At 43.8% G+C, this 17780-nt stretch overlaps 1 protein-coding gene across 2 annotated transcripts in view; it reads right to left on the bottom strand.

Moving 5' to 3' along the window:
* The window catches only part of USP3 (ubiquitin specific peptidase 3), a 62432-nt gene that overhangs the window by 13520 nt on the left and 31132 nt on the right, over positions 1-17780 (bottom strand). For both annotated transcript variants that reach the window (XM_082255127.1, XM_082255126.1), the window contains exons 9-12: positions 13929-14075; positions 11767-11873; positions 9519-9599; positions 6797-6915 (exon numbers count right to left, since the gene is read on the bottom strand). In XM_082255127.1, coding sequence (XP_082111253.1) covers positions 6797-6915; positions 9519-9599; positions 11767-11873; positions 13929-14075 — 454 coding nt within the window. The remainder of the gene's footprint in view (positions 1-6796; positions 6916-9518; positions 9600-11766; positions 11874-13928; positions 14076-17780) is intronic.

Here is a 17780-nt window from a genome sequence, read left to right as displayed (position 1 = left end):
TTGGGGAAAAATATCATGCTGGATATCTATATGGATTTGGACTGGGTAATGTGTTAGGAATGAAAGGATGCCACATTGTTTGATGGAAATTTAAATTATCAACCTACAGAGGGCTGAATTCAAAGACACCCTGAAAATCAAAGTGAAAAAATGATGCAGCAAGCTAGTCCATTTTTCTAAAATCTAACTCAAAATGGTACTCAGTAGTTTGTATGTCCCCCACCTGCTTGTATGCATGCCTGACAACCTCGGGGCATGCTCCTAACGAGACGACGGATAGTGTCCTGGGGTATTTCCTCCCAGATCTGGACCAGGTCATCACTGAACTCCTGAACAGACTGAGGTGCAACCTTGCAGCATTGGATGGACCGAAACATAATGTCCCAGAGGTGTTCTATTGGATTTAGGTCAGGCGAGGGTGGGGGCCATTCAATTGTATCAATTCTTTCATCCTCCAGGAACTGGTTGCATACTCTTGAGGCCGGGCATGGTCGTGCACTAGGAGGAACCCAGCGTAGGGTCTGACAATGGGTCCAAGGATTTCATCCCGATACCCAATGGCATTCAGGGTGCCATTGTCTAGCCTGTAGAGGTCTGTGCGTCCCTCCATGGATATGCCTCCCCAGACCATCACTGACCCACCACCAAACCAGTCATGCTAAACAATGTTACAGGCAGCATAACATTCTTCGCGGTTTCTCCAGACCCTTTCACGTCTGTCACACATGCTAAGGGTGAACCTGCGCTCATCTGTGAAAAGCACAGGGTGGCAGACCTGCCAATTCTGGTGTTTAATGGCAAATGCCAATCAGGGTTCACGGTCCTGGGAAGTGAGCACAGGGCCCACTAGAGGACGTTGGGCCCTCAGGCCACCCTCATGAAGTCGGTTTGTTTGGTCAGAGACATTCACACCAGTGGCCTGCTGGAGTTCATTTTGTAGGGCTCTGGTAGTGCTCATCCTTGCACAAAAGAGCAGATACCAATCCTTCTGATGGGTTAAGGCCCTTCTACTACCCTGTCCTGCTCTTTTAGAGCAGAGCAACTACCCATCTCCTGGAATCTTCTCCATGCTCTTGAGACTGTGCTGGAAGACACAGCAAACCTTCTGGTAATGGCACATATTGATATGCCATCCTGGAGGAGTTGGACTGCCTGTGCAACCTCTATAGGGTCCAGGTATCGCCTCATGCTACCAGTAGTGACACTGACCCTAGGCAAATGCAAAACTAGTGAAAAACAGTCAGAAAAGATAAGTAGCAAAAAAAAAAAAAAAACCATCAGTGGACTCCACCTGTAAAACCATTCCGGTTTTGGGGGTTGTCTCACTGTTGCCAATTTCATTGACACCAAAGGAGCTGAAACTGATTTACAACCCCCTCGGCTACTTAACTGACTAGATCAATATCCCAGGAGTTTACTTGACTTGATGCTATACTCTGAATAAAAGCGTTCCTTTTTCTTTGAGCAGTGTGGTTCAAGACATTGGACACGCTACATACACCCAAAAAAATGTCGCCATAGTACAGAGAACATGTGCAGCACGTGCAGAATAATCAAAGCCTGAGTTGATGTACACAGTGCAGCTCTAGCAGCTGTTTTGGTGTGTAAAAGAAAAAAAAAAAAAAAAAAAAAAGAAGAAGAACACTGTTCAGAGGGAAATCAAAAGTAACATTGTTACTTTTGTATTTGTTCTGTATAATTCATCTGCAGATGAAAAGAAAAACTTCAATATGCAGTATTAGGGCTTGTTCACACTTGACTAAATTTCTAAAGCTTAACAAACGCTCCTATAGCATTTGTTTGGCGTTAGTATGGGTGTCAGACTGGCGTCAATGAGCTTTAGAATGGGGATTCTTAAAAACGCTCCCTTAATGCCCTATGCGCGGTTTTGAAGCGTTTGATGAGCGTTAAGACATGTTACAACTGCTCTACAATGGAAAGTAACAGGAAAACTAATTTTAACGCCCCAAAACCGTGCCATAAATGCTAAGTGTTCCCATAGACTTGAATGGGAGGCGTTGAAGGGGTTCAAACGCCTCCTGACTCAACATGAGGCTTCAAATTTTATAGCAAAGTCATGCTAATGCTTCATGTTTTTGTAATGTGAACAGCACTGTGTGCTGTCTATTGTATCTTTTGCATAGGCGTTTAGCTTTTATGTACGGAAAACCTTCCAAAAAGGAAAAAACTGTTTGCGGTAACTGGTGGTATTAGATGGAGTTCAGCTGCAATTGGTTAGTGTATTTATATCTGCTATAAACATCAAACCAAAACACTCCCCCCTCCCTCGACTGACAATGTTGCTGTTCAAATGCGCGCCCCCCCCCCCCCCCCCCATCCTCATTCATCCAGAGTGGTGGCACTCTAACACAAAAGGTTTGTTACTGGCCAGGTGAAAACAGAGGGGGGTAAAGCCTGAAAAAAAAAATACTGCAGCCACCACATCTGATTGGTAAACTGAAATATATGCAATACATTACATTTTTGGTTTTAGGTGTAATAATGGGATTTTTGACTTACCGTAAAATCCATTTCTCTGATGTTCAGTAACGGACACAGCTCCTGATATTCTTAACTATTGGGTTATACTGCCCCCTACAGTAGTAGGACACTAGGCAGAAAATAATTCTGGCTACACCCATGGGCAGCCCAGGGGGTATACCCCCTCTCTTTGCTATAGCCACTCAGTTTTGTTACAAGCAGTGTCAGGAGAATTATAACTCCACAGAGGGGTGGGTGCTGTGTCCATCAAACATCAGAGAAATTGATTTTACAGTAAGTCAAAAATCCCATTTTCTCTTTTATTCATTGACGAACACAGCGCCTGATATTCATAATCATTGGGACATCCCAAAGCAGTGATAAACATGAGGGTTGGTAACAACAAAAAAAATCCCAAGGATATACATTAGCCAAACAAGGCAACAGGAGCTCAACCAAACAACTGGAGCCCACCGGAAAAAACCAACACACCGTCAAAGAGGATCAGGTCTCCTTAAACAGCAGAATGCAAAACCTTCTGGCCAAAAGAAGCATCCGCAGATGCAAACACATCCACTTTATAAAACTTTGTGAAAGTGTGCACCGACGACCAGGTGGCCGCCCTGCAAACCTGCGTCACTGTTGCCTGATGACAGAAAGCCCAGGAGGCACTAAGCGCCCTAGTAGAATGCGCCTTGACAGGTAAAGGAGGAACCTGACCCCTGATGGAATAAGCCGGAACCACCGTCTGTCTGATCCATCTGGAAATGGTTGCAAAGGAAGCGGACAACCATTTTCGAGGTCCATCTGTGAGCACAGAGAGAGTCTGACTTTCTGAAAGACTCCGTAGCTGTCAGGTACACCTTAATTGCCCGGACCATGTCCAAGGCATGCAAGGCAATTTCCTTTGGATGTTTCGGACTGGGACACAGGGAAGGCAACATAATATCATCATTCAAATGAAAATCAGAGACAACCTTTGGAAGGAACGATGGACAAGGGTGAGGCACCACCTTATCCCTGTGAATCACCAGGTAAGGTGAATGACAGGATAGCGCCGCCAGTTCCGACACCCTGCACACAGAGGTGATAGCCACTAAAAAGGCCACCTTCTGGGACAGCGTAAGCAGGGGAATCTCCCACATTTTAAAAAAGCAGGCTTCTGTAGAGCTGAAAGCACCAAATTAAGATCCCAAGGCGGCAACGGAGCCCGCGCTGGAGGAACCGAATGAGGGACACCCTAAAGAAAGGTACGCACCAGGGAGTGTGTGGCCAAAGTTTGTTGGAAGAAGACCACCAAAGCCGACACCTGACCCTTGATGGTACTCAAGGCCAATTTCTGTTCAACTCTCCGTTAAAGGAAGGTCAAGATCCGAGCCACAGAGGAAAAACCCCAAGAGACTCACACCATTCCACGTACGATGGTAGATCTTCCCAGAGGTAGATATCCTAGCTTTCAACAGTGTAGGAATCACCGACTCAGATAAACCCCTATCCTTTAGCACCTGGCGTTTAACAGCCAAGCCATCAAAGCCAGCGACTGTAAAGCAGGATGGAGGATCGGTCCTTGGGACAGCAGATCCTCCCTGAGAGGAAGCTGCCAAGGCGTACCAAGCCCTGCAAGGCCAATCCGGAGCCACTAAGAGGACCAAAATCCCTTCTGCCTCAATCCTGTGTAGAAGTTTTGGCAGATGCTTGAGAGGAGGGAAGGCGTAAAAATCAGACGATACTTACCCCACGGGGCCACCAACGCGTCTGTGGCGTCCACCAGAGGATCCCTTGACCAAGCCACAAATCTCTGCACATTTCTGTTTAGCGGAGATGCCAACAGATCCACCTCGGGGGTGCCACAACGGAGACACAGGTGATGAAACATCTCCGGATGAAGGGACCAATCTCCGTGGTCCAACACCTTCTGGCTGAGGTAATCTGCCTGCAAATTTTCCAACCCGGGAATGTGAACGGCGGAGAGGGCTGGAACGAACTGTTCTGCACACCATAGAATGCCGGCTACCTCCAGAGCCGCCAGGACACTTCTTGTGCCCCCTTGTTGATTAACATAAGCCACGGCCGTGGCATTGTCCGATTGAATGTGCACTGGACAACCCTGAAGACGATCCATCCAATGATCCAGACACAGTCTGATCAATTTAGAGTTCCAAGACATTGATTGGGAGTCTGGACTCTTCCAGTGTCCAGATCCCTGAGCAGAACGCTTGCCGAGGACAGGCTGGCATCCGTGTTGACCGCTTTCCAATACAAGGGGAGGAAGGATTTTCCCATCCGAAACGCCGGAGAACGAAGCCACCATATTAGGAGCTCCTTTGTGCCCGACTCCCCCGGATCGGATTGTCCAGAGACTGTGGGAGTCTTGTCCAATTTGGTCAGAATTTCCCTTTGCAGGGAGCTCGTATGGAACTGTGCAAACAGAACCGCCTTGAAGGTAGAAACCATCAGGCCCAGCACCCGCATGCAAGTCTGGGAGGGATGACCATTTGTTGGACAGCAGGAGGTGAATTGCAGCCTGCAATTCCTGGAGTTTGTCCAGAGGAAGGAGCACTCTGGCTAAGACTGAGTCCAGAGTCAGGTCCAGATAGTCCAGCTTTGTGGATGGAACAAGAGCAGACTTCTGAAAATTCAGAATCATGCCGAACTCCCGCAGAGTTTGGATTGTGATCTCCATGTTCTCCACCAGAGCAGAGGGAGACTCTGCTCGCAGAAGGAGATCGTCCTAGTAGCCCAGTACCGCGATCCCCTGTTGGCGTAGCAAAGCTAGCACAGAGGCTAACACTTTTGTGAAGACCCGAAGAGCAGATGAGAGACCAATGGGTAACACCACAAACTGATAATGATCCTCTCCCACAGCAAAGCGGAGAAAACTCTGGTGACTGGCACATATTGTGAAGTTAGGAATCCTTGATATCGATAGAGGCGAGGAAATCCCCCTAATGCAGGGATGCCACCACCGTTCGAATGGACTCCATTCTGAACTTCTGTACCTGCACAAAGCAGTTTAGCGCCTTTAGGTGCAGGATGGGACGCACTTTGCCTTCCTTCCTGGGAACTGAACTGGTTTGAGTAAAAACCCTGAAGATGTTCCAGGGTCAGAACCGGGACAATCACCCTTTAAAGGAACAGGTCTTGTATTGCCCCAAACAGGCTCTGTAAGCGGTCTGGGGACAGACGCAAGTTGGAAGCAAAAAACCTTGCCGGGGACAAGAGCGAAACTCAATCTTGTAGCCAGACCAAATGATTTCATGGACCCACTTTTCTTTCACCTGGGAAGTCCACTGGTCCAGAAACCAGCGAAGGCATTCCCCCACCCCCAACGCGGGTTATGGCGCACCTTCATGCAGAAAAAGCCTTGTTCACGGGTCTGGAGAAGTCCGATCTTGGCCTGCCAGACCAGGTTCGTTAGGATCCTCCAGAAGAGGCCATCAAAGGCTTCGAACCCCATGTCAGAAGAGGCCCTCAAAGGCTTCAAGCCCTTGTCAGTCAACCCTGAGGGAGGAAAAAACGTATGAGCTGAGAAGGAAGGCCCACATCTACGACGAGTTTCCTTGCCCTTAGTAGCCTGCGGAAGAAAAGTACTCCCCCCCCCCCCCCATGAGACCTTTAAATGATATCATCCAGGGTAGCTCCAAACAGGCAATCTCCTTGAAAAGGAAGATCAGTCAAGGCCAGCACTTGAGCCAAAAGAGGAGGAATGCTGTGACTTGTGACTCAGGCCAAGACCCAGGTCATATGCGACCTCCCGAGGTGTTTAACTCGCAGGCCAGCACCCAGCTAGTGGGGCTATGACACAGCCGACCTAGCGCGGAACTGAGGTCTGCGTGCACTCAATGGATCTAGATTATCCATCGCCCAGTCCGGCAGTTGTCTGTAGATCTCACAGGAAAAAATCCAGAAGGAAAAAAAACTTCCTATCAAAAATTTTTGACTATAGCAGAGAGAGGGAGTATACCCCCTAGGACTACTCATGGGTGTAGCCAGAATTTTTTCTGCCTAGTGTCCTACTCCTGTAGGGGGCAGTATATCCCAATGGTTATGAATATCAAAAGCTGTGTCCGTCAATGAACGAAAGAGAAAGCACTTTAAAGAATACAAGCTCTAGGCAAGTAACATTTTTTGTTAGACACTGGAAATTAATCTTTTGCACAGGAGAACTTAGAGGTTTACCCATGAATAGGGAATTATAGCTATAGATTTAGAATATAGCTTATTACTTTACCCTTCACTGTCTAAACTTAAAATCATTTGAACAATATGGAAAACGACAAAAAAATAATAAGGATTTTAGTGCTGAATAACAAACCTTTGGTAGTTTCTGGATCCAGAATTTTTTTGTGGATTTCTGTTTCTTTTTGCATTTCAAGCACATGTAGAGCTCTGTCTCGTCTAGCTCCTCCAGGTCTGTAAAGCTGCGCAGGCAGTCTGTAATTAAAAGAAAAGTTGCGCCAGCTTCAAAGTGGTGTCCTCAGATACCCATCTAGAAAATGCCCCCACTTTTGTTCAGTCCCTGTCCCTGTCTCCAAAGGGAGATTCTGCAATCCTCTAAAATGTTCACATTTTAGTGCTGGTGTGAATGAGGAAAGGAATTTTCAGACACTGTATATAGTTTGCTAAATTAGTGTAAATACAAACCAAAATCCTACACCAAGTTGCGCATAAAGTAATACAAATAAATAAATATGTGCCCGTTTACATTTCCATAAACATTATATCATGAATTCCGTGAAGAAAATATGCAAAATAGAAATTAATATAAAGTCCCCCAATGTGCTGAAAACACTCGTGCCAACTGTGAAGAAATTGTGGATATGATTCCCTCATAATAATCAGATAATCAGAGTCCCAGCTGTGGCTCTTGTGAGTTGTGAGTAAAAGTCGAGCACCTTAAAGATTCCTCCACCAATGTGCCACAAACCACTCCCAATGGTTAAACTCTTACCAGAGATCATGGCCCCCCATTCTCATGGTGTGGGCGTATGCACTTTAAGATAACTGTAGTGTCACAGACCACCAGACAAGATGGATATTGAATAAATGCAGAGTCTCCTCTTGCACAAAAATCCTCAGTGATCATATTTATATATATATATATATAAATAAAACAAAGAGAAAATCTCCACTCGCGTGATAACGTTTTAAAACTATGGGCTTTATTCTACATGGTGACCCTTCTCCTAATGCACTTTCATAGTTAACTTTAAAAAAGCACATTGATGTAATTACAGAACGAAGGTGGAGCGTTCCTGGGGTCCTTACCACCTCCATGCTGGTTACCGGACCCCTGAAACAGTCCTCTACTCCTTTGCCAAACAATCCGGTATGCCGTGTAGCCAGGGGTGTTTGGCACAAGTGTGTTTTCAGCACATTGGGGGGGACTTCATATTCACTTCTATGTTGCATATTTTCTTCACGGAATTCATGATAAAATGTTTATGGAAATGTAAACAGGCACGTATTTATTTTATTTATTTGTGTTAATTTATGCGCAACTTGTATGTACACTAATTTAGCAATAATTTTTATATAAGTTGCAGCACTTTACGACCAATTGACACACGATTGGCACAATATTTATTTATACATATATTTTAGCACGAGGGATTAGCACTATTTAAATCTATATTTCTGCATATGGTTTTCGTTCAGAATCTACATTCACTTTATAACTGAATGTTAAAAGCAAGTTAAACTCTCAAAAAAAATTCTTTCATTCAGCGAATGTAAAGATTTTTTGTATAAATAGTCTCGTCCGAAAATCTATACGTGTATGACCAGCATAAGGCTCAGTTCACACCTATGCCGTTTGCTTTTTTTTTTTTTTTTCACAGAGCAGCACTGATTCTCCTCTTCTGCCCCCCCCCTCCCCCATGGTACTTCTGGCCCCTCCTGCCTTCAAAGTGCCCCTTTAGAAACCAGCAAAGTATAGTACTGAACAGAGTGTCCCTATAGCAAGGTAAAAAAAAAAAACCTCTGCCTTTAGAATCACTTGGTTCCTTCTCTTTCCCAGGTCTACATTTCCAATGAGACATTGCTCCTCACACATTCACAAGTTCTCTGCCATCTACATACATGTATGGACGGTGTACTGAGCTGTATGTCCGTTGCACTGCATTTTCTGATGTGTAAACAAATAATGCGCTCTGTATGCAGGACAACTAATCGGCTGACCGATTAATCGATTATGAAAATACTTGACAACTATTTTCATAATCGATTAGTTGACGATTAATCGATTAGTTGTTTCAGCCCTAGCTGCGTCAAAAAAAGAGTATACATTCAATTTTAATGATTACTGTGAATATACATCATATAAGAGTACCCCCGAGCGCTGCGTATCTAGATTCTTTGGATTACTGTCCACTATTAACTTTTTCCCCTCAGAGAAAGGAAGTTCAGGAAAGCAGCACAACGAGCAGGAACCAGTAGCAACAGTTGTAAACTCAAAGTGCTGGGGTAAGAATTTTAACAAACAGCTTACTATTTAGAAAAGGTTTATTTGTGTTCAATGTGTAGAGCTAAAAATCCAATGGGGGTATAATACTACTTACTAAAAGAGAAGTATGGCGGGTTCGTTTTTTCTTTTTAGTAATCATACTTACCTAGATGGATGCAGCATCTGTCCCCCGCCAGGTGTAAGACTGAGAACTGAGCAATCAAAGACCGCTGATCGCTCTGTTCTCAGTGCTCTATGAGCAGAGAGCTGGTGACTGCTCTGCCACCCCACCCCCGCCGGCTTAGGCTCTCAGCAAATCACTGATAGGCTGAGCCAGGTACCGATCAGGGCTCCAGGGTGAATCCTGACCAGATGGTTGCAAACTTTCCCCAGCCTGGACTGGCTCTGTGACGTCAGCCGACAGCGGGCTCCAGCCTGCCATCTGCTGAGAACAGGTCACGGGAGTGCAGAACAGATAGCACATTTGTGATCCACAGGAGAAGTACAGCCATACGGGCTTTGGCTGTACTTCTTTAACTTCTAGAAGGTATAATACACATAAATGTAAGTAAAAATGTTTGCAAAGTCATACCTCTGAGTGTGCAGGTTGGTCCATTTTCTTGGGTCTTACTACGTTTATTACGGAATTGACTGGGAATATCTAAAGAGAGATCTGTAAAAAAATAAAAATCAAGATCAGGATAAAGCACTTCCCTTCCCAAAACTCGAATCCATAACAGTTAAGCCTCTCGTAATATTTTCATTCAGACAAATCATTTGTAGATTTAAAAAAATATAAACATTTAATTTGTAAAATACAGATTTTCCTTGGGTGAGCAAGTGAAATATCTTAAATCCATGACTGCATAAGGAATGGTCCAACTAACTTTGGATGAAAACAAACAGCACTGATGCCTCCATGGATTCATTATGACAACAGGGAACATATATTTTATAAAAACACACAGTGCACTAATATTACATATAACTTTATGATATACCCAATCTTTAACTTTTACACATTGTTGTTTTACTGTAAACTATTTGCCAAGATTTCCAATAAATCAAATTTACTGATCATAAATAAATTTAACTAATGACAAATTAATGGCATGTAAACTGTAGCGCTTACGGCTTATTTGTAACAAATGCATTCCTGATACAGTAAAACCTTGGATTGCAAGCATAATCCATTTCAGAAACATGCTCGTAATCCAAAGTACTCTTATATCTAAGCAATTTTCCCCATAAGAAATAATGGAAACTCTGATGATTCGTTCCACAACAATTTTTTCATAAATCCTTTAGTTTATAGTCCATATAAAAAAAGTTATAGCAATGCGATCGGTTGTGTAACCATAAAATGTCCATCCACAAATGGCAGCACCACAAGGGGATTAGAAGCAAAATCCAATAGGAGCTACAGAGTATAAAAGAGAAAAGAGGCGCCTCTAAGTGTAGCAATATAGTTACATTTAATGAAGGTTCAACATTTAGCAACTCACATGGTCGATGATTAAAACAGGCACATCTAAGAATCCAGGCATCCGGGTTAAACCTGTCCACATAGACCGTCATCCTCACCACTGGCACTCACCGCTGTCAGTCTGCAGTTGTGCCTGGGAAGAGTACCCTGCAGTAGAGCGATCTGAAAGCGAGGCATTGTGTGCAGTGTGAAAGGGATTATGTAGATTGCGGTGCTGAGGATGGTCTATATGGACAGCTTTACCCCGGATGCCTGCATACTTAGATGTGCCTGTTTTATAATCATCGACCATGTGATTTGCTAAATGTACCTTCATTAAATGTAACCATATTGCTACACTTAGAGGAACATCTCTTCTCTTTTATACTCCATTGTGACATGACGATACTTATATCAAAACATTGCTTGTTTAATAAGTCAAAAATTATAAAAAAAAAAGTTTTGCTTGTCTTGCAAAACGCTCTCAATCCAAGGTTTTACTGTAATTGCAAAGCCCTACAGATGCATTGGCACCCTATTTGTGTACTCCATAGTGCCTGACGAAAGCTAAGAAAAGTGCCAGCTTTGATGCTCAAATATCACGCGCTTGATTTTTACAGCACATTCATCTCTATGTACTGTACATACTCTGAATGCTAATCTTTACAAATCCAAAACAGGAATAGGGACACTCACGGGTCTTGCAGAGGAGATAGACAGAAATAGCAGCATTTTTATTGTTGACGTTTCGAGAAAAATCGACAATAAAAATTTTGCTGTTTCGATCTATCGCCTCTGCAAGACCTCCAAGTGCCTCTATACCGATTTTGGATTTATATGGATTTTTTAGTGTGTGGGCACCTGGGCATTAACCTCAAAACAGAGTGCAGTGGCTACTCTTGGGACTGTTGAATGCAAAATTTTGTAGCTCCACACAGCTCAACATGACAAAAAGAGCTCTCAGGATTACAGCTCCAAGCACATAGTTACATCTGGTTTAAAAAAAAAAAAAAAAAAAAAAAAAAAAAAAAAGACACAAGTCCACCTAGTTCAACCCACAGAAAAAAAAAAAAAAAAAAAAAAAAAAAAAACAACAAATTAAAACCTCTATCCTCTATATACACTACCCTATACCCACAGTTGATGAAGAGGAAGGCAAAAAATAAATAAACCCAAAAAAGCATGATCCAATTTGCTCCAGCAAGTGGCAATCGAATATTCCCAGGATCAGCTTTACCTATAAATATTAGAATCCAGTTATGTTTTGTGCATCCACTAAGCTGGCCAGAACAACCTTGGAGTCTATGGAATGTATGGAGTCCATGGAAATAATGGATATGTACACTTATACTCAGCACTTTTTATTAAGACATACCTAAAAATGGGTCAAACTTTCGGGATTCTGTTCCACAAATTAGACAATTCACTTCGTTCTGCAGAACTCCACCAAACACAGAGGTCACCACTGTTGTCGCTCCATTTCTGTAACATAAAATTGGCTGCAATCAACAAAACCAAAAGCTCTCGCACATCATCTGGGTAAGATTTGAAATGTCTCTATAAATGTGGCAAAATTTGAAAGCATCTGCAGATCAGTTAAACCCCCTAAACCCTGAGTTCCATTAAATAAAACTATGCAATACATGCAAGCACAATCTTTGCGAGGCGTGCACGGGTGCCAATTCATTATTAAGGGCACCCAAAATGCATCTCTCAAACACAGCGCATTTGTGGCCACCAAACCGCATGGTACAGCAGTACCATGCAGTCTGGTGCGGCGCAATCTGAAAAAGTAGTGCTTGCGCTACTTTTTCCACATTCCAGTACGCTTGGCAACCCAATGAGATTAATGGGCAATCAAAACCCGAACTTGAGGGGGCCACAAAAAAATGTGTGCATTCCAGTGTGAGCGGGCCCTTATAGGGTTGTAAAATCACAGGGTTTATCATCTTAATGCAATCTATGCATTGAGATAAAAAAAAACTTCCGTGTGCAGCAGCCTCCCTCAGCCCCCCTAATGCCTAAGCCCCCTCTCTATCCAGTTATGTCCATGACTGTCTAAGCCATCCGGGACTCTCCTTCTCATTGGCTAAGACAAAGCAGCAGCATCATTGGCTCCCGCTGCTGTCAAAGTCAGTCAGCCAATCAGGAGAGAGAGGTGGGGGCGGGCAAAACCGCAGCTCCATGTCTGAATCGATACACAAAGCTGCGCCTCAGCTTCGGTGCCCCCACAGCAAGCTGCTTGCTGTGTGGGGGCACTCAGAAGGAGGGAGGGGCCAGGAGAGCTGAAGAGGGACCCGAGAAGAGAAGGAATCTGGGTGCTCTGTGCAAAACCAACTGCACAGAGGAAGGTAAGTATAACATGTTTGTTATTTTTATTGACTTTACAAACACTTTAAGCAGATCTATTGGTTTTAGTTACAAACTGCTAAGAAGAAGAATGTTCTTGCAAACCATTGCAATAAAAGAAAAGCATACAGGTAAATCTGTACCGGAGTTCCCAGCTATTCACACCTGCTGAAGTGGTGATACAAGCATTACAAAATTGCTACCTATTTACACTGTGGGTATAGCAAGAGAGAAAATCAATTTCATGCTATTCATAATGGCTGTGGCATAGGGGCAGATTCAGGGTCAAAGAGGGAAGAATTTCCCACTAATGCCAGTAGCCGATTCAGTCCACTAAGTTCACCAAAATCAAATTAGCTACTTGGGTGGACTTCGCTACAAACATCACATAAAATAAAATTTTACCTCAGTTAGGAAAAACTACATGCAAGGTTTATGCCATCTTATTTTAATTATTGCTTCTGCCACACACACATAAAAAAAATGTGCCTGCCCTAATACAACAATGCAGTCTTTTGGCTAAAAAAAATAAAATACGTTTTTTTTTTCTTCCATTTTCCAAAAAATATTGACAAAAAATTACAGCTTCAAAAAAAAAAAAAAAAAAAAAAAAAATGCACCATGCATCTTCTTAAATACCTCAGACTGTTTACTTTTCAAAAAGGTAAATTTGCGAGATTTTTGTACTGTCCTGGCGTTTTCAGGTCTCAAAATGAGATCGACCGTCCGTACAACAGGACTGATCTATTTTCATATATATATATATATATATATATATATATATATATATATATATATATATATATATATATATATATATATATATAAAAAATTGCCATTTGCTAAATATTATAACAAAATGAAAAAACTTTTTTTTTCAAATTTTTTGGCATTTTTTTGTTTATTTAGCAAAAATTAAAAAAAAAAAAAAACAAAAAAAACCCAGTGGAGAATGAATACCACCAAAAAAAAGCTCTATTTGTGTGAAAAAAAAAAATCTATACAAATTTCTTATTGGTACAGGGTTGCATTGTCATTCAAAGTGCGACAGCGCTGAAAGCTGAAAATTGGCCTGGGCAGGAAGGGGGTAAAAACGCCCAGCATTAAAGTGGTTAAACATTTAAGTTATCTTTGTTTATAAAGCAAGGAAAATAAAGAATAAGTAATTTACTCTGCTGTATCACTCACATACAACACTTGCTGCTTGAAGGTCGGCTTGTGTTCTCCTGTGATATGAGTGAATGATTGGAGCCATTTAATTCCCCCTGGAGCTCTAGGTGTAAGTGGTCCAACAAATACCGCATGAATTCATGAGCATCTTGCTGTTGGTAACCCCTGCAATAGCAGCAATCACATGATAAATGTCATCAGAACAAAAAAACAAAAAAAACACAAACACAAGGAGCAATTTACAAACGCACAATGCAATAAATGTGTGTACATCTACATACAGCAATAAAACCAAAGTACACAACTGGTGCAGATTATCTGGTGGTTGATTTACTGCTCTGTTACCCTATTGGCCATAGCTTGTAGTTAGCCAAATAACATCAGTGCAACATGCTATGATAGCTCCACCCAGTGGCTGCAGCTAAGCATTACAACTAAATAGACATAAGAAGTTGAAATTTTCAAGATTTGGGATACATATATTTCTCCAGAGAATGTAACAGATGTCTAAAGTATAACTAAAGGCAAAACTTTTCTTTTAGGTTTGGATAGAATGTAGATGGATTAGAAAACCTGTTAGCTTTTTTTTTTTTTTATTGCCGTTGTGCCCTATTTGCCCTGTTTACCATTATAATTTAAAGTGAAAGTAACAGAAAATCCCAAATTGTGAGCTGGCCCCAGAAAAATAATAGAGGGGAAATCTTCCAATGGGGACACTCGTTCTGGTGACCTGGGGGGCCCCAAGGGATTCCCTTAATTTGCAGGGATTTCCTCTCACTTTCTGTTTGGTTGTGGGACATGAAGTAAAGGGAAATATCCGCTATGGGACACAAATGGCAAAAAAAAAAAAAAATATTATATTATAATATAATATACACACACACACACATTATATATATATATATATATATATATATATATATATATATATATATATATATATATATATATATATATTACACACACATATATATACACACACACACACGCGCGCAGCCCTTAAAATTTTCCACTCGTCTGCTCGCATTTTGCAAGTGGAAAATTATGTAGGGCGAGCTCCGGGAGACGCTCAGGGGAAGGGAGGAGAGGAAAGCCAGTGGATAATGACAGAGCGCGGATCATCCAACTGTAACAACTTTAATTGTAATTGCTGGGCACTCGCCGATGCACACAGTCCCGCCTCCTAGCCTGGCTTCTTTGATAGACAGAACACCTGGACAACCAGGACGTGTGACGTCTATCAGAGAAGCCGTGCTAGGAGGCGGGAATGTGTGTGTCAGCGAGTGCCCGGTAATTACAATTAAAGCTGTTACAGTGGGATGATCCACGCTCTGTGTCATTATCCGGCCAGCAGTGGCATACCAATGAGGGGTGTCAAGCCGGTTCTCGCGCCGATCATCTCCTCATGTTAAGGCAGCTGCGCCCTCGGTCTGTGCTGCGCTGCTCGCGGGGGATGGAAGAAGGTGAGTGCCCAAGGATTGAGCAGCCTCCCTGTGTGACTGGATAGGAGGAGCGGTGGGGCAGCTGCATATAGACAAATTGATCTTTCCATATTCCTCCTGCAGCCGCTGGATGCCTGATTCTCCTCTCTGCAGGCATTCAGCGGTTATGATTCAGCTCATAATCCAAAGCATATCACCTCATCAGTGAAGCATGGTGGTGGTAGTGTCATGGCATGGGCATGTATGGCTGCCAATGCAACTGGTTCTCTTGTATTTATTGATGTGACTGCTGACAAAAGCAGCAGGATGAATTCTGAAGTGTTTCTGAAGTGTTTCGGGCAATATGATCTGCTCATATTCAGCCAAATGCTTCAGAACTCATTGGACGGCGCTTCACAGTGCAGATGGACAATGACCCAAAGCATACTGCGAAAGCAACCAAAGAGTTTAGGGGAAAGAAGTGGAATGTTATGCAATGGCCAAGTCAATCACCTGACCTCAGTGGCGTAGCGTGGGTTGTCAGCACCCGGGGCAAGGTAAGTCATTTGCGCCCCCTAACCCGGGGATTAGCACTCCCTTTCAGTAGTATAGTAGTTCTGACCTACTTGATTCCTACACTGACATTCCTGCGCTGACCTACCTAACCCATACACTGACCTACCTGACCTCTACACTAACCTACCTACACTGACCCCTACACTAACCTACCTGAACCCTACACTGACTTACCTGACCCCTACACTAACCTACCTATCTACGCTGACTTACCTACACTGACTCCTACACTAACCTACCTGACCCCTACACCAACCTACCTGATGCCTAAAATGACCACTACACTAACCTACCTGACCCCTACACTAACCTACCTGACCTCTACACTAACCTACCTGACCCCTACACTAACCTACCTGACCCATACACTAACCTACCTGACCCATACACTAACCTACCTGACCCCATACACTAACCTACCTGACCCCTACACTAACCTACCTGACCCCTACACTGACCCATACACTAACCTACCGGCCCCATACACTAACCTACCTGCCCCATACACTAACCTACCTGCCCCATACACTAACCTACCTGCCCCATACACTAACCTACCTGACCCCTACACTAACCTACCTGACCCCTACACTAACCTACCTGACCCCTACACTGACCCCTACACTAACCTACCTGACCCCTACACTGACCCATACACTAACCTACCTGCCCCATACACTAACCTACCTGCCCCATACACTAACCTACCTGCCCCATACACTGACATACCTTACACACCTACTTCCTGCACTACTCACCCCCCATCCTCCACACACAGTACGATGCAGATGGTGGATCCATCATTCTCCTTACCTCTCTACTGCCTCATCGTCTATTTTATCACAGCTCTCCCCAGCAGCGGGCGGGCAGTATTGTAGGAGCCCCCACCATCCAGCCACTCGTTGGTATCCCTGCCACCGGGAAGTCAGCTAGCAGCCACTGCACCTCTGACCTCTCCCATGGCCATAGCTGCTCCGAGCACTGCCCCTCCCCCTCCGCTGTTTCACAGCCCGCGCCAGAGGGACAGAGTGGACTGGACCAAAGGAGCCCTGGGGCAGGGGGAGCTGGAATAGGGTGCCGCTGAGAGGAATGCCCTATTGCCTCACCGGAGGTTTAGGGGTCTGGGGAGGCAACAAGCTGCAGCACAGACCCTCGGGATGGCAAGGGAATCATTTTGCGCCCCCCTAAATGTTGCGCTCGGTGCGAGATGACCGGCTGCACCCCCCACGGTATGCCACTGCCTGACCTGAATCCGATTGAGCATGCATTTCACTTGCTGAAGACAAAACTGAAGTGAAAATGCCCCAAGAACAAGCAGGAACTGAAGACAGTTGCAGTAGAGGCCTGGCAGAGCATCACCAGGGATGAAACCCAGCGTCTGGTGATGTCTATGCGTTCCAGACTATGCTCCTAAAAAGTGGGAGGCACATATACAAACTGTTGAAATTCCTACACCGTTCACCCGATTTGGATGTAAATATCCTCAAATTAAAGCTGAAAGTCTGCAGTTAAAGCACATCTTGTTGTTTCATTTCAAATCCATTGTGGTGGTGTATAGAGCCAAAAAGATTAGAATTGTGTCGATGTCCCAATATTTATGGACCTGACTATTTATTTATATTTATGTTAGGGATAGACCGAAATGTTTTTTCAGGGCCGATATTTTGTACATTTAGAGTCGGTTCACACTGAGGCGACATGACTCTGTACTACTTCGTACTAGGCGACTTGTCAGTCCCGTGCACCGCGACTTCGGCGCGACTTGCACGGACTTCATATAATGGAAGTCTATGGAAGTCGCTCCGAGGTCGCCCCGAAGTAGTACAGGACCCTTTTTCTAAGTCGGAGCGACTTGTGTCGCTCCTATTAGAAC

This window comes from Pelophylax lessonae (genome assembly GCF_965119305.1).
Source record: "Pelophylax lessonae genome assembly, chromosome: 4".
Taxonomy (NCBI): Eukaryota; Metazoa; Chordata; class Amphibia; order Anura; family Ranidae; genus Pelophylax; species Pelophylax lessonae.
The sequence above is the reverse complement of the archived record's forward strand: the minus strand, read 5'-3'. Positions and strand labels throughout refer to the sequence as shown.